At 45.4% G+C, this 21,501-nt stretch overlaps 3 protein-coding genes across 6 annotated transcripts; 1 reads left to right on the forward strand and 2 right to left on the reverse strand.

Moving 5' to 3' along the window:
* The first annotated feature begins 508 nt into the window (after window positions 1-508).
* On the forward strand, window positions 509-5,281 carry LOC112879868 (probable inactive leucine-rich repeat receptor-like protein kinase At3g03770). Of its 3 annotated transcripts, XM_025944288.1 has the most exons (9): window positions 509-1,067; window positions 1,224-1,401; window positions 1,513-3,153; window positions 3,240-3,373; window positions 3,455-3,695; window positions 3,828-4,036; window positions 4,165-4,196; window positions 4,305-4,724; window positions 4,859-5,281. In XM_025944288.1, exons 3-8 carry the CDS (start codon window positions 1,770-1,772, stop codon window positions 4,717-4,719), a joined length of 2,415 nt encoding a protein of 804 aa, XP_025800073.1. In that variant the 5' UTR covers window positions 509-1,067; window positions 1,224-1,401; window positions 1,513-1,769; the 3' UTR covers window positions 4,720-4,724; window positions 4,859-5,281. The 3 variants fall into 3 exon arrangements, with proteins under 3 accessions (XP_025800073.1, XP_025800072.1, XP_025800071.1); XM_025944287.1 differs by having other exon boundaries at window positions 1,166-3,153; XM_025944286.1 differs by having other exon boundaries at window positions 1,180-3,153.
* Window positions 5,282-5,716: 435 nt separating this feature from the next.
* On the reverse strand, window positions 5,717-10,543 carry LOC112879869 (ubiquitin-conjugating enzyme E2 2). Its single transcript, XM_025944289.1, has 5 exons — window positions 10,255-10,543; window positions 10,048-10,073; window positions 7,279-7,368; window positions 7,080-7,168; window positions 5,717-6,155 (listed from the first exon to the last, which is right to left on the reverse strand). The coding sequence occupies exons 1-5, from the start codon at window positions 10,377-10,379 to the stop codon at window positions 6,027-6,029; spliced, it is 459 nt and encodes a 152-aa protein (XP_025800074.1). The 5' UTR covers window positions 10,380-10,543; the 3' UTR covers window positions 5,717-6,026.
* Window positions 10,544-11,340: 797 nt separating this feature from the next.
* On the reverse strand, window positions 11,341-16,365 carry LOC112882074 (BTB/POZ and MATH domain-containing protein 5-like). 2 transcript variants are annotated; one of them, XR_003226591.1, is made up of 5 exons: window positions 15,766-16,365; window positions 13,691-14,066; window positions 13,332-13,605; window positions 11,837-12,064; window positions 11,341-11,678 (listed from the first exon to the last, which is right to left on the reverse strand). XR_003226591.1 is itself a non-coding variant. In XM_025947054.1 (4 exons), exons 1-4 carry the CDS (start codon window positions 16,239-16,241, stop codon window positions 11,860-11,862), a joined length of 1,311 nt encoding a protein of 436 aa, XP_025802839.1. In that variant the 5' UTR covers window positions 16,242-16,356; the 3' UTR covers window positions 11,343-11,859. The 2 variants fall into 2 exon arrangements, 1 of the variants encoding a protein (XP_025802839.1); XM_025947054.1 differs by having other exon boundaries at window positions 11,343-12,044; window positions 15,766-16,356.
* Between the last annotated feature and the right edge of the window lie 5,136 nt (window positions 16,366-21,501).

The following is a 21,501-nucleotide window of genomic DNA, read 5'->3' on the forward strand; positions in this document are numbered from 1 at the left end:
GCCTATGAAGTGAGGGGTTGGTGCATGATTGCTGCCTTAACAGAAACTGATGCTCTGGTTTATGTAAAGCAGATCAGAGGAATAGAAGGAAGGACAGAAAAGATGAGACCAGTCAAATCAGAGGAATGGAAGGTACACTGGTAGAGCAAAATATGGAGCCCTGGACCAACCAGTGTTGAACAATTCTGATATGAAAAGCTGGTTCATGTAAAATTCAAGTCATTGGGCCAACCTGGCATTAAATGTATATACTCTCCAGGCATCTGGAATCGATATTTCTCTATTTAAAGTTTCTTTTAAATGTTTGCACAAGCTCACAGGAAAATAATGCCCAGCTTATTAGTATTCTGTGTGTCCCTGAAGAAAGCTGGGACAAGGAAATCAGCTTCTGTATGTTCAGAACACAAGATAAACTACTCTAGATCACAGTTTGATCTGATGTTGTTCTGCCACCGACTCAACTTTTATATGCTGACTGATTACACTGGAAACATTTTATATGAGAAAAATAGGTCACACCGAAAACATTTTTAAGGCAAAAATCTAAAAAAAAGATTGCATCCAAAATGTTAACCTACCAGAAAACAACATTTTGTTAGTTGTTACACACTAGCTTTAACAAATCTTCAGAATGAAGAAGAGGGAAAGCACATAATATAAAAGGTGCAACTCAAAGAAAGAAAGGCATAGCCCTAAAAATACAAACAATTTCCCTGCTTGATTCCTGCACTTAGCTTTTGTATGATGGGAGAGCAAAAGGTAGCACCGGGCTCACCTCTCATTGTCCTTTAGCCAACCTCCATCCTCCAGCTCAAACTTTGGCCCTTTGCCTCATGCCTCAAGCCAGCCCGTGATGCTCAGCGACAGTATAGTAGTAGCCGACACACTGGGCATACGATTCCCTCACCAGTCACCCCCCCACAAAACCCCAGGAAAAAATAATATGAACTGTTGATGCTGCTCCCATTCAGAGCTTAGCTCCATTGCATTCATCTGCACATGCTCTCTGAGCTCCTTGCAAGCTGGCCTCTGCATTCTCAGCAGTGACAGTGAGTTGCTGCTCAAAGGTAATTGGAGTTCCTGCAGTTCTGTTCTTTGATTTCTTGGAGTTAATAGTAGTTAGTGTTTTGAGTTAAAGACAGTGGTTAGTAGATAACAGTGCTAGCAATCTTGCTGCAGAGGTGATGCTTGGTTAACAACCTGACGATGCGATTGTTCTGCAGTTGTGTTGCCAGTTCCTGAAGAAAGGGAGCAACTCTGGTGAGGTTTGCTGCAGGGGGAGAAGAGGCATTAGCATCCAGTGCTTGCTTGCTGGGGGGTGAAAACAACTTGTGGTCTACCACTCAGATCCCTGTGCAGGGTTGGACATTGTGGCACAGCACATTTTTTTTCTGGTCACCGGTAGCTATCTCAATAACTATAGATCTTCTCAGCTCAGCTCCTGCGAGTTCAGTTAGTTGCTGCTTCATTTTGCTCCCTGCATCCAGAGCTCAGACATAAATCCTCTTCCAGATTTTGCAGACATTTCTTTTAGTGTTCTTGATTAAGAAGGCAGAAAGATTAACAGGTGGAGAAAAAGTTTCTGCATTTCTGATCATTTGGTCAGCATTTCTGCACTTGCTGTCCTCCATCAAGCTGCTGTTCATCGGTTGCACAGTCGCAAGCCAGCAATCATCGACGAATCTTCAGAAGGCTGAAGAAATTTCCAGCAATTCTCAAGATAAATAGAAGAGGAAGAAGTCTTTGAGGCAAGCTAGCGAGGTCCAAGAATGGCTAGAAGAAGTTGCCGGCATTCTCTGCTCATCTTGCTGCCATTGCTGCTTGCAATGGTGCCTGAGTCCACGCAGCTGCAGTCGTCGCAGACATGGTCGCTGCTCAAGATCCAGCAGCTGCTCAACTACCCGCCCGTGCTCAGCACCTGGGCCAACCACACCGACTTCTGCTACGGCGGCGACTACAAGACCGCCTCCGCCTTCGTCGAGTGCTACGGCGACAGCGTCACGCAGCTCCACATCATCGGCCCCGGCGGCGCCGGCGCGCCTCCGCTGCCCAAGACCTTCAGCATCGACGCCTTCTTCACGACGCTGTCCAGGCTGCCCGACCTCCGGGTGCTCACGCTCACCGGCCTCGGCCTCTGGGGCCCGCTTCCGGGGAAGGTGTCGCGGCTGGCGTCGCTGGAGATCGTCAACATCAGCGGCAACTACCTCTACGGGCAGCTCCCGGAGGGGCTGTCCCGGCTCGGCAACCTCCAGACTTTCATCGCCGACGACAACATGCTCTCCGGCGAGCTCCCCGGCTGGCTCGGCAAGCTGCCGTCGCTGGCCGTGCTCAGCCTCCGCAACAACTCGCTGCAGGGGCCACTGCCGGAGTCCGTCAGCGACATGGGGTCGCTGCGGTCGCTGACGCTCGCGTCCAACAACCTCTCCGGCGCGGTGCCGGACCTGAGCGCGCTCAAGAACCTGCAGGTGATCGACCTCGCCAACAACTCGCTCGGGCCGGCGTTCCCGCGGCTGGGGAGGAAGGTGGCCAGCGTCGTGCTCAGCGGCAACCGGTTCAGCGACGGGCTCCCCGGCGAGCTCAGCTCCTTCTACCTCCTCGAGCACCTCGACGTGTCGAGGAACCGGTTCGTCGGCCCGTTCCCGCCGACGCTGCTCGCGCTGCCGTCCATCGAGTACCTCAGCATCGCTGGGAACCACTTCACCGGGCTGCTCGCCGCCAACATGTCCTGTGGCGAGAACCTCCGGTTCGTCGACGTGTCATCCAACCTCCTCACCGGCAGCCTCCCGTCCTGCCTGACCAGGGCCCCCTCGAGCAAGCCCGACGAATCCAAGGTGACGCTCGTCGCGGCGTCGAACTGCCTGTCCGCCACGGCCGGCGGCGACGTCGGCTGGCAGCACCCGTCCCTGTTCTGCCAGAACCAGGCGCTGGCCGTGGGCATCGTGCCCGACCAGGCCCACAGCAAGAAGAGCGGCGCCAAGGCGGGCCTCGTGGCCGGCATCGTCGCGGGCGCCCTCGCCGGCGCGGTGCTCGTCGGCGTGGCCGTCTTCCTCGCCGTGAGGAAGGTGACCATGAGGCGCGCCAAGGCCAGGCCGCCCCGACGGCTGGTGGAGCACGCCTCCAGCGCGTACCCTTCGCAGTTCTTCGCCGACGCGCGTACGATCGCGCTCGAATCCTCTGAAATTTACAGCTCAAAATTTAGTGTCACTGACTTGTTGTTCATCATTGATCGGGACGATCAGGTTACATATCGCAGACGGTGAAGCTGGGAGCTCTGGGCATTCCGGCGTACAGATCGTTCTCCCTGGTGGAGCTCGAGGCGGCGACCAACAACTTCGAGGTGTCCTGCCTCCTCGGACAGGATGCTCACGGCCAGGTAGCTGCTGAATCTCCATTGCAACCGAGCAAGTTTCTTGTGAAATGACATGGTTGATTGCTTGATCTCGGTGGCTGGCAGATGTACCGGGGGACGCTGAGCAACGGGACGCCGGTGACGATCCGGACGCTGCGGGTGAAGCGGAGCCAGACGTCGCAGAGCTTCAACCGGCACATCGAGATGATCTCCAAGCTGCGGCACCGGCACCTGGTCAGCGCGCTGGGCCACTGCTTCGAGTACAACCTCGACGACTCCACCGTCACGCAGCTCTACCTCGTCTTCGAGTACGTGCAGAACGGCAACCTCAGGAGCAGGATCTCGCGTGAGTGTCTGTCCCCGTCCCTGCTACCATCGTCGTCTTCTCCTCGTCGTGGAGTGTGTTCATCGCTCGTCGGACAGTCTGATCATGTAACTGACCAGTGATGGATTGGATGCTGTCTGCTCACTTGTTCAGAGGGAACGGAGGGGAGGAAGCTCCCATGGGTGCAGAGGATATCGACCGCCATCGGCGTGGCCAAGGGCATCCAGTTCCTGCACGGAGGGATCATGCCGGGGCTGTTCGCCAACAACCTCAAGATCACCAACATCCTCCTGGACCAGAACCTCGTCGCCAAGATCGGCAGTTACAACATCCCCATCCTAGCCGAGACCGCAAAATCAGAGGTAAAACACACGATGCGATTGATCCAACATCCCTAGCTGATGATGCTGTTCTCGCCTCCGAACAATGTACTAGAAATCAGTTTGCTCTGAATTAATGATGATGTTCTTTCTTTGTGGGATCAATGCAGGGAGGAGGAGGAAGCAAGTATCCATCTGACAGGTAGAGTACTCATCAACAATCACCTACTCTAGTAGTTATCACATTTGCAAGTGTGATTGTGTAATTGATCTTGCCAAGAACTGCTCTTTGAGAATTTGCATTCTGCAGGGTGCCCAACGGCGACAAGATGGACATCTACGACTTCGGCGTGATCCTGCTGGAGGTGGTGACGGGGCGGCCCATCACGTCGATCCACGAGGTGGAGATTATGCGGGAGCAGCTGCAGTCGGCGCTGACGTCGGAGAGCCCGGCGCGGCGGCGGCTGCTGGTGGACCCGTCGGTGGGCCGCGCGTGCTCCGACGAGTCGGCGCGGACGGTGATGGAGATCTGCCTGCGGTGCCTGGCCAAGGAGGCGGCGCAGCGGCCGTCGGTGGAGGACGTGCTCTGGAACCTCCAGTTCGCCGCGCAGGTGCAGGACGACTGGCGCGCCGGCGACTCCCGGTCCCAGAGCAGCGAGGAGTCGCCGCTGTCGCCGTCGCAGATCCCCAGGGCGTCCAACACGGCGCCGGCGGATGCTGCCTAGCCTAGGTACGCGCCACCACTGGATTCTCCAGCATCGCACTTACCAGTCCTGCACGTCTCGAACAGTGATCATGTTTTGCAAATTGCAACTACTAGAAATCTCAAATGGCGCTGCTCCATTTCTTTTCTCGGAGATGCAGGTTGAAAGGACTAAGGAGGAGAACCAAGAACATCGGTTTCGATCAGGAGAAGCAGCATGGAGCAACAATTTTCGTTTGATGATGTTAAGTTCGGTTGATCAGCACGGCTGCATGGTAGAGAACTGAACAGAGTGGTGTCAGGCTAAGTGTATAGCAGCTGCAGCTGAAGCTGGAAACTCATACTACCCCAGGATGTGTACAGAGCCTTCTTGGCCTTTTTTCCCCTTACTGTTTTTACCATTTCTGTTTCTGTTTTCCCTTCATGAATCCGTTGACTTTGTAATAACCACTGTGGCACTGGCACCGTGTTTGCTTTGACCCTTGGTGGGGTCTTTAGGACCAAGTATAACGTCTTGTAACTGTAGCCCCTTTCCACTATGAGCTGGAAGGCAAAACAAGGGAAATACATAGTGATCTCAAACATGTACTGTGTAGCATCTTTGGCGCTCTGCATCATGAGTGCTTAAAGACAACGAGACACTGTGGGTCAATAGGTGCTCTGTTCCTCCAACAGACTATCAGCTGCCATGCTGGGCAGCAATGGCAGACAGCCACTGCGTTGCCAACATGCCGGATCAGGTGGTCCAGCGCGCAGCCCATCTTGTCATCATTACGTACGTACGCTACAAAATCAGGGCAGGATCTCGTCACGGGCGCACCCAGCGGGATCATCTCCACCACTATCAGCAAGGTTTCAGGTGCAGATCGATCAGGACACCACAAAATTCAAATCCATATCATTTCAAGATCAACCTGTCCTCTCCTCCCAGCTACCGACACAAGGGGCCAGAGAGGCCCAGGCCAGCTACCTTCGACTCGGTCCCAACAGGAGATGGACTGATGGAGGCTGTCAAACCAAAACCACAATGCAAGGGCAGCGATATTTCAGCAGTCCGGCAAACAACCATTCCCACGCTATACTGTACACAACCAGGATCCTTTTTAATTCATGAGCAAGGTAGGTCAACAGCACCGCTACATTAAAACAGCCACCACCATGAGCAACCGGGGCTCTGGATCGGGACACAAAAACCACGACGACGATGGACTACAGGCAATCACGGGAGTTCTTCAATGTTTCGACAAGTCTGGCAAGCCAGAAACACAACCGGGTTTTTTTTTGTTCTTGCTTATTGCACCCTTCCAGGTGCAGCCCGGGCACCCTGGACTAGTCGGCCGTCCAGCTCTGCTCCACGATCTCGCGGACTTTGCGGTTGTACTCCCGCTTGTTCTCACTGAACAGTCTGGCAGCTTCTGAGTTTGCTGGAGAGTTTGGGTTTGGATCACACAGCAGGGACTGCAAAGCAAATTCAGCGCAAGCCGATTAGTTCAAATACAGCAGGTGCACATTATAGATATATATTGCAGGTAAAAGTCATCAATAGATGGTAGCATGTAAATTGAAAAAGGAAAACAACACAGCCATGTGTCATGAAAATGGTTCTAGTTAACATGCTTCCATCATAATTGGAAACATGGCATCACTGCTAACCATTCGTAAATAGTGCTGTAAGGCCAGGAGCCCCAAACCAGTGATCTGCAAACACAATTTCAAATCCTAATCATTGCCCTATGCTTCTAGGTCCACTAGTCTTCCCTTCACAATTAAGCTCTTAAACTATATACAGCATTCTGTCAATAAAGTTATGACACAAAAACTTCACCTACTGTATTATTTCACAATAAAGGATATTACTTCAAAATGTTATAGTGTTGACCAACATAACTCCCAATGTTCAGTACACAGGAGCATTATAATGGCTATGAAAGAACTAATCATGTGCACAACCATGCACGTAACTACCAGATTTACAAAACAAAAACAAAGCTTGATGGCCTGAAAGCTATAAATAAGTGTACCTAAATAGTTTTCCAAATTCGAGCCATCACAACAACTGATTCGACACATTTACAGTACTTTAAATTTTGACTGCAACATAGCACTTAACCCTATTCACTTCAATCGACATTAAACACGAATTTTTGCCAAAATAAGGGTCCGCTTAGCATGTTAGAAATATATATAAACAGCCTGACTGTACGTACAGTGTCACTGTGTGGGTCTGGTGTGAATCTAATACCTCCTTTGAACTATTCATATAATCCGATCGTATACTCTGGTTGTATGTATAGAAGGACTCTACTTTAAAATCTTGACACAGCAAGATAAGCACTTAGCGCAATTAGCATTCTTGACCCAAAGAAAAAGAAAAGAAGATACCTGAATAGAAGTCAATATGGCAGCTACATCATATATAGGACTCCACTGGTTCTGTAGGATATCCAAGCAGATGCTTCCATCTGCATATACTGCACAAACAGTAGGATGTCAAACCACTTTCCCACAACTTCAACATTAGATACTGATGTTAATATGGAGAGTGAGGGAGATGGAGGGTAGAAGGGTAAAGAGATATTACTATTTGGGTGAAACATCCTAGAGACAAACCGAACAGTTGGTGGCTTGTTTGGATAATCTTCTGTAAACTGCAAGGTAAGCTTGAACGTCCCTACAAGTGTGAAACAATCAATAGTCAGTTAATTTTCCAATGCCAACTCAATAGCACACAGCCATTTAAAGATGCAACATGACCAAATGAGATATTGACATCAATGATCAATAAGAAGCCACAATCTTGTAACATAGTAAGAAAATATGCATTGAATTTTCAACAAACATTAACTTTTTGCCACATGTTTCAAGGCTATGTAAAAAGAAGTGAAACATCAATTCACAATGATAAAATGGATAGAAGTTAGTAAGAACCAGAAATGAAAAAAAATAAGAGGATATCTCAGGATACAACTGAGTACAGCTTCCATAGATGTTAATTCATTGAAGTCATATTGCAAATTAATCAAGTATGCCTCATTGCACTTTGACTGGAATAAAGCGAGGTATATTCTCAGATAACATATGCTATATATAACAGCCCCCCAATGCTGTAAGTCAATCAAGAAGACAAAATATGCTGGACTACTTGGACACACAAGGACTTATAGATCAGCAATGCCTTACAGGCTTCCAGCCATGAAATGACTAAAATAGATGGTAAAAAATCTGTTAGAAACTTCCAGTTTGAAGTTAACCATGCTACTCAACCAGGAAAAAGTATCTCTTGAACTAGAAAGCAGCAGCAAACCGGATCTGGTAAAGTAACTCTAGTTTTGGACTGTATAGGATCAGAAACTGATTAAACAAGCAAAAAACATTTCTACCTCAGTTCTCAAGGAATAATCGAAGAGTACAATATTTTTCATAAACAAATAATGACTACGTCCACCTAGAACCCAGAAAAACCTTAGCGTACGACTATACTTGTTATGTTTGTTTGTTGATGTTGGAAAAAAGAAATTAACCAATTCCATATGAAGTGCAATGATAATATCTGAAAGATTCATTTCAGTTTTCCATCTGAATCATCAGTGTTACAATAGTACTACTCATCTAAACCAGCAGTACAGCAACTGCCACTGCAGTTGCCATGCTATAAGAGAAGGCCCCAGGCAGATTAAGCAGACACCTAGCCAAACTAACACCACCAAGGCACTAGGTATCAGCACAGCACCTGAATAGCCCCTAGTGCTTTTTTAAAACAAAGAGGAGGAAATAAAAAAATGAATACCATCAAGGCACAAGATGTAGCAGTAGAAAATTGATGCAAGCAGCCCATCTAAGTGTTTAAGACTACTTAAACGGATATGGTCCAGGCCCAATGCCCTTGCAGGATAAGGTAACACCAGGTCCAGTGATGGGGGTACCGTGCGTGCATGAGTGTAAATGGACCATAGCATTTTTTGCTCAATAGGCTAGGTTAGCAGATATCTAATAGCATTCATGTTTGAAGGGCCAACTTTACAAGCTTATCATCCAAGTTTCAATTACCTATGATGCGATAGTCACAATCAACATGATATCATAGTTTGATGGAATCACATCCTAACGTGCGCCTTCACTACAATGTTCAGATTGCATGCCACCAAGAAGCTATACAATCCAAAATTAGTAACAAGGACCACTTTGGAATACAGGAAATCATATCATCAACAGGGCAGAAGCAGCAGCAGCAGCAGCAGCAGCAAAGGCTCTCAAACAAGTTGGTGTAACCTAGAGATGATGTCTTAGAATGGCCAGAAAACAAAAAGGGATATAGAAGGGACAGTGGTATTAGCACCACACACCCTAGCTTAAATATTAATAATGTTTCCATAGCCTTAGATGGAAAGCAAAAGAAGGAAAACAAAAGAGCATCTTGATGAAAAGTACCATCTTAAAAGTATACAGGACAGATCTCATACTTATTAAATCAACAGAGATATCCAATTGTAGAGGCAGGAGTTACACATGGGTGGGCTGGGGGTAGGATATATTGCATGGCTTGAATTACTTAGGTTTAGCTATGATTATCTTTCAAATACTAACAAAATATACTAGTTGATGTAAATATGGGAACCAAATTACTTATGAATGCACTAAAAGCTTAAAGAAACCAAGGGAAGGAACCCTTGTCTAAGCAGTACAAGGTTCATTCAGACGTCCTCATCCTAGCTAGGTAGGTATGGAAAGATTTGTCAACGTACATTTTTGGCAACACAAAACCAGATAGTATTCATGCTCCTGTTTGAAAACTCAAACAAAGTACAAACCGCTAATGCCTACATGGCAGTTCCCACATACACTCGTGAAACTGCTTAATCAATAGGTATTTTTAGTAAACCATGCAAAATTTGTCGTTTCCGATTAACGGAAACCAAAAGTGTAACGGAATCACAGCTCTAGCCTATTGGGTGATACCGGTATCACCATGCAAACTTGTCGTTTCTTATTTAATAGAGACCAAAGCCGCTAGTCCGTTACAGAATCTGCAGCTCTAACGTACAATTCACCATCACCGTGCGGTCGTATGCCCCAGATAACTTTGAACAGATAGCTACAGAACAAAACACGTAACAGAACTTCCCCGCAAGACCGACATCCACAGATTAATCAATGGGAACAACATAAAAACAGCCCTGAGCTGCCTAGACAGTCTCAGTTCCAGGGCAAACCAAATCCCTAATATCACACGACCTATCTGCAGTTACACATGCATGATTCCGAATCAAACCACGTTAAAGCAACTAGCAGCCACACAAGACGCACTAAATCGGCTACAGATCAGAGGGGGAATCAAAGCTGCGAATCTCACCTCCGTCCCACGGCGTATCATCTGGCCTGCAAAAAAACCACACGAACCCTTTCGTCAGCACCGCAAACGCGGGTAAAACAGAAATAGATTAGACACCGTCTCCCTCCCCACGAGATCCAGAGCCCCCAAACCCTAGAACAGGGACGGGACTAACGAACTCCGGGGCGAGGGGGGCGGAGAACAAACGAACCCCGAGGGATCACCCACCCAAATATGACGGCGTTCCAGAGCATGATGTTGTTGTCGTGCGGCGCGCCGCTGATCCCGGCGGGCGGGTCCTGCTGCAGGCGCTTGAAGTCCCGCATCAGCCGCTTCCTCGCCGGCGTCGACATCTCCCCCGCCGCCGCCCGGCGCCTCAAACCCTAGCTAGGGTTTGATCGATCTCCGGCGGGCCGCTGCTCACCCCGCTCTCTCTCTCTCTCTCTCTGGTTGCGTCTGGAATCAGAGAAGCTTCGGGGCACGAGAGACAGAGAGGAAGGAAAGGGAAGAGGGAGAGGGGTGCGTGGTGGGATGGGTGCGCGTGAGAAAAGTTTCACGGGTGGAAAGAGTGGAGGCCGCGACGCCCACGCGGGGCGGTGGGCCATCACCTCCCCGCGACGTCGCTTCGTTTCCACGCAGGACCCGGCGAGGAGCCACTGACCCGTGGGTCCCACCGCCTCGCTGACCCCACCAGCCGACGTACTCGCGGAAGGAATTGAGCGCTGCACTGCCGTCCAGGTCACTAACAGGTGCCGGACCAGGGGCCGTATGTCGTTTTCGTGTGCGATTGAGTCCGCTGACGCGTGGGACCGGGGATGGGTGACGCGCGGGACCCACCGGTCAGTGGAGTGCGATGGCGAATTCGTGGAGGCCACGGGTGGGTGTCGCATCTCGTGGAGGCGGTGGGCCCGGCCCGGCCCGGCTGGCGGCAGCGCGTACGTGAGAAAAGCCTGCCGGGTGCCGGCTCGCCCGTACAGAAATCGATCGCCGCCGTAGGTTGATTCCACCACTTTTCGCTCGATTTGACGTGTCAAACCAGTTTACCCCTCGTTAATATTTCCAGGGTTAAAAAGATCTGGTAGCGGTAGGTTGCGTACGTAGCAAACGTTGCCTTGCTAAAACAGGCAGCAAAGACGTCAAGAAGGTGTCTGACGATGAGATCATAGGCCATGTTCGATTACAAAATATGACAACCATGATGCCATAATGGTGAGAGCGTGCGCACCATCGGAGATGAGTATGACGACACCACGGTGAGAGTGTGTGCCACCAGAGAAGATAGAACATGAACTCATCGCCATGCTGGGGAAAGGAAGAATGTGAATGAGCATTGTATTTGCTACTTTCTGGCTCTTACAGATGGTGTACATATTCATCACCTCTCATCATCGACAATTATGGATACTTGCCAGCAGAAATGTAAACAATCCATGTAAATAATATTTGCCAACAGGCTAAAAAAATGTGTCACCTCCAATCTGCCTCTCCAGTCTTCCCTATCTGATGCCTTTCACTCCAGAAGAACAGAGCTAAATGAATAGGTTAGTAGCAGGCAGCTGCAGCAAAACCCCGTTGCCAACACACAAGAGCACCATTTTACCGTGACCTCGTGAGCTTTTGCAGGCTGTGGCTGCCTACACATCGATCCAGTACTGTTCCGGGACCAAACAAATCAACTAATTACAAACAAAATGCCAGATGAGATGTAAGGAGCATGTTGAGACACAGCTAGTCACAGCTATTTAAAATTGTTTTTCTTCACATACAGGACGAATTGACATCGTCATTTACAGAGGGAGAGCTGGCTAACCATGTCAGAGTTGTGGGTTGGCCTCAGATTCTTGGCCTAACCCTGCGTCCACTGGTGTCGCCGCCATCTGAGAGCTGCGCACAAACGCTCTGGCTCTTCCCGCCACTGCTGCACTGCTCCTCGCACCCCGCAACAGTTTTCAGTATCTCTGACTGCAGAGATGGGCAGTTGTCCCTGAGGTAAAGGAACCCCTCTGTCCGGATTACAGCTGCAGAGACATAAGGGTATCTGGAATGTGTTATGGAGCTTTATAAACTTAATCGCACCAATATCTGGGCAAACTTAATTGCACAAATAAAGCAATCAAAAGGTTAAACGTTGGTATGTGGGGCAATAATTTTCCTGGTAATATCCAGGCGCTGAAAAACTATATGCTTATCCACATGGGCAATGTCTTAGCAAACATAGGCTTTAAAATCTAGCATACCATATAAGGGCCTGTTTGGATCCAATGGAAAGAGAAAGAGAAAGAGCAAAAATTTTGCTCTTTTGCACTTTTTTTGCACTTTTAGATCCAAACACCCCAAAGTGCAAAAGGGCAAATGCTACCGTAATTTTGCTAATTATGGATTAATTAGGCTTAATAGATTCGTCTCGTCATTTAGTCCTCATCTATGTAATTAGTTTTTTAATTAAACTATATTTAATACTTCTAATTAGCGTCCAAACATCTGATGTGACAGGAGCAAAAATTTTACCATTTGCCCTTTTGCCATTTGCCCTTGGATCCAAACATAGCCTAAGTCAAATCTGATAGCTGCTAGTGACAACATGTCGCAGTACCCAATCTACTTCAGTTAGTTTACCTTCTATTCACAATTGAGGTTGCCAACGCACTACTTGCAGAATAAGTAACAACACCCACGAGCTATCAGAAAACAAGAAATTAATGTATACTGCATCTGCATGCTACCTCTTAGTGAATTGTCAATACCTTAACATCTTTTTCATTCAGTTAATAATGTTAACACATCTAGGTTGTTAAAAAAACTACTGTACCAAAATGGCTCTCCAGTGATGTACAGAGCTGATTATATGGATGCCTAGCAAGTAATAATGTAGGTGGCTCAAGCATACTGTATTGAAAAGAAACATGGAAGCATCTATAATGGTCAAATGCATACTTCCACAAGAAGTATAGCAACAAAGTTTTGCTCAAATGGAAGTATAGCAACGAGTGTTTGTGAAATACTCATTCAAATGTTGGTTTAAACAGCAGATTGGAGCTTAGATTATTTGCTTGAATCATGTTAGGTGGCCTGGGTGAAAAACTAGGGTCTGCCATCCTTTTCACTTTTATCCTATCTGCTTCTTCTCAAACCAATGTATTTCCATTATTTCTGATAATGAAAGCGGGATTGAACCTCGTATCAGAAACAAGGGGAAACCAAAGTTTTTTTTACGATTTTTCATGTTTATGACAGCATGACAAGCAAATACTGGGACACTTAGTGTCATAATTAGAAACAAGATTCACTATGAAAAGTTTTAGTACCTGAAAGATTTTCGGCAGCAAATTTTAGGCAAACAGCTTTAAGCTCCATAGCATGGTGACGATCAGCCAATGCTAGCGTACTCGCAACTGAGGCCACTGATATACCCTTGCAGAGGTAAGACTCGCATAGCAATCTTAGCCTTCCTAAGTCATACTTGTCTGCTGCAGCCAACAATTTTGCTACCAGAGTATCAAAGACAGAACCGTCAGAGCTTGATGTGCCCAACTCGTTCTCATCAACAAGGGTATCTCTATAGATGAAATGAAGCATCGCCTGCAACAAATATTCACATAGAGTAATTACTTGCTAGTCACTGTTATACTGCAAGGATAGGCTCAACATAGGAACAGCAACATACCTTGAAAACCTTTGGCTCCATATCATCAATAGAAAACTCTCTCAGTTCATCACTTTCATCAACCTCGTTCTTCTCCCCCTCAGATTCGTCATCAAAAAATTGAGATCTGAATACATGAGACCGTGCAGCCAACACCAACTTATGGGCATGAAACCTCTCTCCTCCCACATTAAGAATGACATCAACACCCTCCTGATTGCCCAACAGTGAACCAAAATGATAGCCAATGTCTGAGTCTGGAACTTGTATAGAGTGTGGTCTGGAGTAATCAATAGTTGACACAACAACACCCACAGTGCAATTTATCTTCAGGCAATCGTCTTTAAGAAAGTCTGAAGTCTCGAGGGCAGTTCGCCGAAAGAACCGTTTGTAACCCCTGAAACAAAGAAGGATGAATTAAATTAAATTCTCAGAGGCTTATTAGCTGTCCTAACTTCATGGAATGGCACAATGTTGCCAGAGTAACAATTTCACACAATACAGTTCCCACATGTAAAGAAACATTTAGCAAGCTTTATCCATCTCTCAATTTACATTATCAGTCCATCACAAGAGAATATTTCTGTGCTGTGATTGAATTGGTTCCATAGACAGTATGCATTCAAAATAACTAAGCAGATTAAAGTAACTAGCCGCTGTTTACAATAAATCACATCATTTGATGAACTTGTATTGAGGTGAACATCTAATAAATAAACAATAAAAAAAACTCGAACTATACACATTAGCATAGACATAGAATCACTGCTCCTAATTACAGTTTTGCACTACCAACAAACATACCAGTATGAAAAAAGAAATGAGCCAAACAAAAATACCAAATCAGGGTCCTCAAAAAACACAAGTATAAATGTGTCAAACCAAACAAGAATTCCAGGCAAGATTCAAGGTTTCTTTCATTGAAAGAGAAGGACCATCAATTCAATGGACCAGGGACTGGCATCCGCGTCATCATTCCCACCCATAAAAATCATGTCCATTGACTCAATATGTATACTAGAAAAATAATGAAAACAAACATCAACTGTGTAATTCCAACACTCGCAACAATCAATTCATCCATAAAAACTGCACAGGAAATATTAGTTGTAGGCTTACTAAAAGGGTGATCAAATGTATAAAGATTAGTGCCACTTCATTAGTTCATGGGAAACCGAAACTTATTCAAACATAAACACAAACAGTTGCCAATAAGTTTTAGTGCAAAGGCAGCACAAAAATACTATAACATCAGTATACTATTACACTACAACAACTAAGAACAAAATACAGCAACTGAAAGCATACGTTCAACAGCATTATTAACTTGCTGGAACAACCGAAAATCACAATTTGACCAGCCAGCCGCATAAATGTCCATTTCAAGCATGACTCAATAACTCCCATGATATCTGTGTGCTCCAATTTCAACAGTGGAATATCCATCATTGCATAGAAACAACTCACATCCAAATTAAGGATCAGAACCAAGTTGCACATGAAAACACACATAAGAATTGATATTCAACAAGAACTACCAAGTACCAACATCGATGAAGAGGAAAATCATATGGCTACCTGAAGACTAAAATCAGAACCTAATTATCACGAAATAGACCCTTGTATGTGAGTCATATCCACACCCACAAGCACCCACATGAAGTCCAGTAAATCATCATAGTACAGTTTTAATACATAATCACACAGGTGCCAATTTATCACCCCTCAACCATTCAAATCTGGATAAGACTCAGAGAATAATGTGCAATCAAAACTAATTCACAGCACCAGAGCCATGTCAGCCCATCCACATAACTAAATGTTGAATAATAGGCTATGATTCAATTGCAGAATCAACCTGTGTGGATGCTAATTCGTCACAATGGAAGCAGTCTCATGCTAGTAACAACCTAACACAACCACATGAAGGCTGATTGAATATTGACTATTGGACTACTATTCTACTGCCGAATTAAGCCTCTGAAACGCTAACTCGTCACAAGCAGAGTAGCATCGTACTAGTAACGAACCCAACACGAGTGAATATGGGACGAGCACGACAAAAATGGACAGGGAGGGATCAGCGCGGCGCTTACCACATGGATCCGCGGTACTTGAGGGTGTACGGACCGGACTCGAGGGAGCGGTCGAAGTGGGAGTGGACCTTGTGCTTGCCCTTGCCGCTCTGGTCGAGGAGCGTGAGCTCGAAGAGCGCGCGGACGTCGGTGCCCTCGGAGGCGAGGGCGATGAACACGGAGACGTAGGCGGAGTTGTCCTCGGGGTTCTTCCCGTCGGGGTAGAAGTAGACCGCCCACTGGAACCCGCCCACGGAGAAGGTCTCGCTGGCGATGTGCTTCCCCACGCCCATGCCCTTGGCGAGCGAGTAGCCCTGGATCACGAACCGGTGGGAGCCGTTGACGGTCTCCGTCACGGAGCGCGAGCTGGTGGGGGACGCCGACACGTCCCGCTGCGAGGGGGCCGCGGCGGTGGGGGCCTGCGGGGCGGGAGGGGGCGCGTGCGCCGGGGGAGGAGGCGCTGGCGGCGGCGAGGCGTCGCCGGCGCCCTCGTCCATGGCGGGCGGGGTAGGGTTAGGGTTCGCGGGGGGAGGAGGAGGAGGCGGGGGATTGGGGAATTTGGCCTCGGTTCGTTTGTTGCGGTTGCGGGTGACGTGAGCGCGCGTCGAGAGGGTGTGAACTGTGATGCGACGCTGGCGGGGATGGCGAAGCTGCGAGCCGGCCGGGTTCGCGTTCGAGTCCATTCGAGATGTACACGTGCGAAGCGAGATGAGCCGTGCGCCGATGACAAAAGTGTTGCGCTGCTCCCCGTCGAGGCGGTCCAGTGGACCGCGCGAGCACGGTGGCGGCGGGCCGCCGGCAAGGATTCCGAACCTGATTACTCATTTTTTAAATGGTATGAGCTTCCAAAATCCAAATCTAAAGGGACCATTTTTAAATGGTATGTTACTTTACAAATTACTCATTTTTATTATACAACCATGACGCTTTTCTCATACCACATGGCTTAAGCATACACAAGTTTCAAGTTACTTTGAGTTATTCACTACGTACGTTTCATCCCCCACCTTCTATTTGTCAGCGTCATCTTCCCGCTATCAAGGGGAGGATGGATGTGGCAAAGTTTGAAGGGGACATGTGCCTTACAAGTACTCATACCTCTTGACTATGGCAGGCGGGCTATGACAAGGCAGGGTTAGGGTTCTAATTAGGGAGGTGAGACTATGAACTATGGTATGCAAAGTCGGTTTTAAGTGATTCATGCCTCATCTTATCATAGCGGGAAATTTCATCGCCGGTTTTGACTTTAAGTATGTCAAGTTTCATTGAAACTTCATGGAGACTCGACTATTACCTTTGGTTTGAGGTGTGTTGACCAATCAATGCCATATGAAGGACCAAAAGTCAAATGACCAAAGAATCGATCCATTCTTTAGAAATATACTAGCAGAAAACATGTGAGTAGCTACTGTTAAAAATAAAAAATGCGATACTTTCTGTTGAAACTCGTGGAGCACTTTATTTCTACATTATATTTCTATTGCACTAAATAGATTTCTATATGTTTAGAATTTTGATTATATCATTATGCTAGAGTTTTGATTATTTCTAGTGCACGTTCAGCAAAGAACGCGCAACTTTTGACAGTCTTGACGTGTGTACATAACATAAATCTACCTAATTGAAAATCGGTGCCATGAAATTGTAGATGTCCTTCGTCTCTATCTGTGTGGTGCAGCAAACAAACGGCTTATAGAAATCTCTCATCCGGGTCCGATTGGGATAATGAAGCAGTAGGAGGATTTTGACGCATGGAGAAGGTTGTACTATGTGATATAAAATCTTAGTTTATTCACAAGAGTTCGCAGTTCAAGTTTCTCAGTTATTCTCTATGTTTTTTATCATTCCCTATTCATTGGTTTTTCATATTGTGGTAGGAGAAGGATTGGAGATCATTTGTTGATTGGATGAGAGCAGATGCATCAACCTATAAACTAAAGTCTATGACGAAACAAAAAAGATCCTCTTTTTAAAAAATATAAGTAGAGAAGAGAAGAGAAGAGATAGGGATAGAGATAGAGATATAAGTAGGGAAAAGTTGGCATGATATTGCAACCAACCAAATTTCATTATCAAGCTCAGCCTAATCTAAAACTCTTACAGAACGAATCAAACATGTTACGAAATCTTATCAAATTTAAATCTCTTCTAGACCACATCCAAAGTTTTTTTTTTCCATTTTGAGCCTCAAGATCGAAAGTTAGAGTGATCCATACTGATCTATAAAGTAGTATTGCTTACTAACCTAATCCGCACATTCTCCTAATATTGTGGATGCTCCGAGTGACAAACCACCTGCATAAGGGTCAAATAACAACATGCACATGAATAAGACTAGTGTGCATCAAAGGCGCTTAGAAAAATAGGTACACACTCATAATATGTGTTTTCTCTGTATGGATGGATCGATACATGGAATGTTACAGGATATCCCGCCAACCTTGAGACCTCCTTTGTTAGTTCAAATGAAAAGCCAACGATCTATTTAAATCCTCCATTAGCTTTTGATGAGTTTTTTTAGCAAAACTGATTGGAGCTCACCGGCACCAGGCCAATAGCCTTATTAGTTCTTACCCGAATGTGTGTATATTTTGCCCAAATTTTCATTCGTGCCACAAGAAAATTTTATAGTTATATCTATGTGGTACTGTAATTAGCTAGCTATTTTCCAAGTGATAGCTTGACACATGATACTTTACTATTCCCAATTCTGAAGTGTCGTGACAAACACGAGGAGAATCCAGCATCTTTATGGCTAGATGCCTTCAACCAAGAATATCCTACTTTAATTTCTAGACTCGACAAAGTTTGTTCATGTGGTTCAGCATTTCTTTGAGTGTCCAGGCTACTAGAAGAAGTCCACCTTCTGATAAGTGGATGACAGCTAGCTTATATCTTAAATATCTATTTTTAAGTTGGTTGTGTGTTAAATAAAGGATGAATGACTATAAACTTGCGGGTCTTAAATATTTCTTAGGACTAAGCTTCCAAACAATTAGCTCAATTATAAACTTGTTTGATAGGGAAAAAACCAACAAGCTTTCAGGCACACTATTATCAAAGAAATCATACAAATGTAGAACCAAATAAGCTACTAATATTGCAACTCTATTGAAGGGATGAGAGACAATGCGAGAAATAGTCTGATTGTGCATTGGCCTGCCATCAATGTCAAATAACAAAGATAGGAGGATATGTGCTAATCAATTAATGCTGATAGTTTCTTTTCATATGTTGTCTAATTGTCTTGGTTACTTCATTACCCATTGTTGCATTATAATGCCAAAACAATAACACATTATTTATTAGGCAAGAAATACGAAACAATCATCCTTAATTTTAGTTTCTCTCAAACATATCTTTATTCTAAATCCTTTTGTGTTCCTACGAAGAACCACTAGTAATTTAATCATATATTTAAGAATACCTAGAATTTATGGCAAGAAATAATTGAGCCTCACATTTTAGTATCACTAGAATTTAATACAGTTTATTTTATAACTAGTGTGTGTTTTGATTTTGGTCTCACTTCAAGCCCAGAAATATCAGGAACAATCCTATTTAGATCTAGCGGTTCTGAGTGTTGAGGCCTATCACAATCCATATGCCTAACAACAATCCGCCAATTACTTAAGGAAACTTACATTGGGTGAGAATTTTAGATGAAGGATGCTAACCGCGCCTTGTAGCTGCTACTGTCGGCGCGATATCCAAGATAATCATCTCATTGATTGATAAAGTATATTTACAACAGATCAAGCAAAATAATTCAGCTAAATATGTTTCTAACTACCTTCACACCATGCACTTTAATGTTAGGTCGCGTCACCATAAGCTCAACTTGAAGTCCAGCCTTGGCTCCATAGCTAGCTATGATCTTTACTTTCTTGATGAGATTAGAGTCAAACCGACTTGCGAAGTTGAATTTCTTCATCATAGCATCCAAGGCTCATTCCGCGCCACCGTCACCAACCTTCTATGCAAGCGAAACATGCAACAAATCCTTGATTAAAGCACCCTATGGGTACTCTGCTAGCCTTGCCTCACTACTTGGAAGGTATCAACGACCCCCTCTTTGGTTCCCCTAGAAGCAGCTTCAGCTAGAGACATGAGACATCACAATATCATTCTCCTCGTCGTTAGAACCGTTGTTCCCACCAGAGCACATATTCTTCATCGAAATAATTCCGAGGCCGACACAGAGAAAGTTGGTGGGCGGTGCTCAGGGTCGATGGGGGGTAGACAGAGTGGGAGGACTATGTTGGCGCGCATGGGTACGTGGCTCAACTATCGAACTCCTGATTAGCACAGAGCATGTAGCACCACAGGTAGTGTGATATGGTTTTGAATGAAACATCCTATATAGGCCAATAGTAAACAAGATCAACATCATAGCAAGTGCTGCAATAGTGATCATTTTTGTGTAACGTATTGATCTAGGTGTTGTACCCGACAGTCCAACAACTAAACCTGATAATATGATGAAAACACCAAATGTAATACTGCCAAAAACATATAGCTTCAAGAAATTAATTGGTGCATGAAGGCGGACATATATTGCAACAGATGTGGGCATGGACTCTCAAAGCATGGGTCCCAACAGAACTGTATACTTGCTATCTTGTAGAAAATGCCATAAACAAAACAAAGATAATACAATTTAGAGTTTAAAAGTTACTGCTAACTGTGAAAAGAAAAATCTAAGGTTGATTTACTATAGAACTCTCTGCACCAAAGAAGTCTGAAAGCCTATATTGCTATTATGCAGCAACAAGAAGGCTAATTCCTACAATAAATGTGTGTGGTGCACACTCCTATCACTAGATAACTGCTTTGTGATCCTATCATTATCCTTCAAGATCATCCCAAACCGATCTTTCTGGTTTATTAGCAGTTCTCATGACACGTGGCCCAGGCGCCACATGGCGTCATGGACTCGCTATCGCCAATCACGACAATAATCTAAACGGACTCAAGTACAATAAGAACGTGAAAACACAACAAAATCCATATCGAACCTATCGCAGAAAAAAATCCAAGTGTGATATGTACACGACCTTTATATTTGCAAGTAAAGATAAAAATACACATAGGTATTCTCCATCAATGCACCATGATGTTACTACTTATAAGTGCTCACCACTAGACTAGTCCACTGTCGACCCCATAACACATCACATATACACTTGCAATAGTAGAAGTGATGGTTATGGACTTATGGCTACAGCGGCACCGCTGTGCAGTCTAGCCCTCCTCTTCTTACCTCAAAAAAGAAAGAATAAAAATCCTACAAAGAGTACTTGATTGTTGCAGCTACACATAAATATTGCACCAGACAACATTTTCAATGGGCTCAGTATGTTTGTATGCAAGATGATCCATAACAACAATATAAACAAAAGCATAAACTACAACCTCCCATCCTCACATTACCGTTGATGGACCCTACCACCATCAATCCAAAGGCTCTATACTTATAATGTTTCATATACAAGTTTATTCATATATGAATGCATTTTTACCAATCACCCACCCTTACATTATTAGTAATAAGATCCATCGTTGTTGGTCTTGCACCACACTACATATTTTCTCACGATATATCCATGTGCAAAATAATATATGACAATGAATATAGGAAAAATTTATATATGTACCATCACGCTCACGTGTCAATACTAGTAAAACCACATGACCACTTACCTCATGAGACACTATATATGTGTAATCACCATAAGTTGTTGCAAAGACTCCTAC

This window comes from Panicum hallii, chromosome 2 (genome assembly GCF_002211085.1).
Source record: "Panicum hallii strain FIL2 chromosome 2, PHallii_v3.1, whole genome shotgun sequence".
In the NCBI taxonomy this organism is placed as follows: Eukaryota; Viridiplantae; Streptophyta; class Magnoliopsida; order Poales; family Poaceae; genus Panicum; species Panicum hallii.

Coding starts and splice junctions, on each gene's coding strand:
- LOC112879868 (XM_025944287.1), top strand. CDS start 1,770: ATGGCTAGAAGAAGTTGCCGGCATTCTCTGCTCATCTTGCTGCCATTG. Junction 3,374..3,454: donor GACAGGATGCTCACGGCCAG/GTAGCTGCTGAA, acceptor GGTGGCTGGCAG/ATGTACCGGGGGACGCTGAG. Junction 3,696..3,827: donor CCTCAGGAGCAGGATCTCGC/GTGAGTGTCTGT, acceptor TCACTTGTTCAG/AGGGAACGGAGGGGAGGAAG.
- LOC112879869 (XM_025944289.1), bottom strand. CDS start 10,379: ATGTCGACGCCGGCGAGGAAGCGGCTGATGCGGGACTTCAAGCGCCTG. Junction 10,074..10,254: donor TGGAACGCCGTCATATTTGG/GTGGGTGATCCC, acceptor GTTTTTTTGCAG/GCCAGATGATACGCCGTGGG. Junction 7,369..10,047: donor TGATACGCCGTGGGACGGAG/GTGAGATTCGCA, acceptor TCACACTTGTAG/GGACGTTCAAGCTTACCTTG.
- LOC112882074 (XM_025947054.1), bottom strand. CDS start 16,241: ATGGACGAGGGCGCCGGCGACGCCTCGCCGCCGCCAGCGCCTCCTCCC. Junction 14,067..15,765: donor AAGTACCGCGGATCCATGTG/GTAAGCGCCGCG, acceptor TCTTTGTTTCAG/GGGTTACAAACGGTTCTTTC. Junction 13,606..13,690: donor TGGAGCCAAAGGTTTTCAAG/GTATGTTGCTGT, acceptor TATTTGTTGCAG/GCGATGCTTCATTTCATCTA.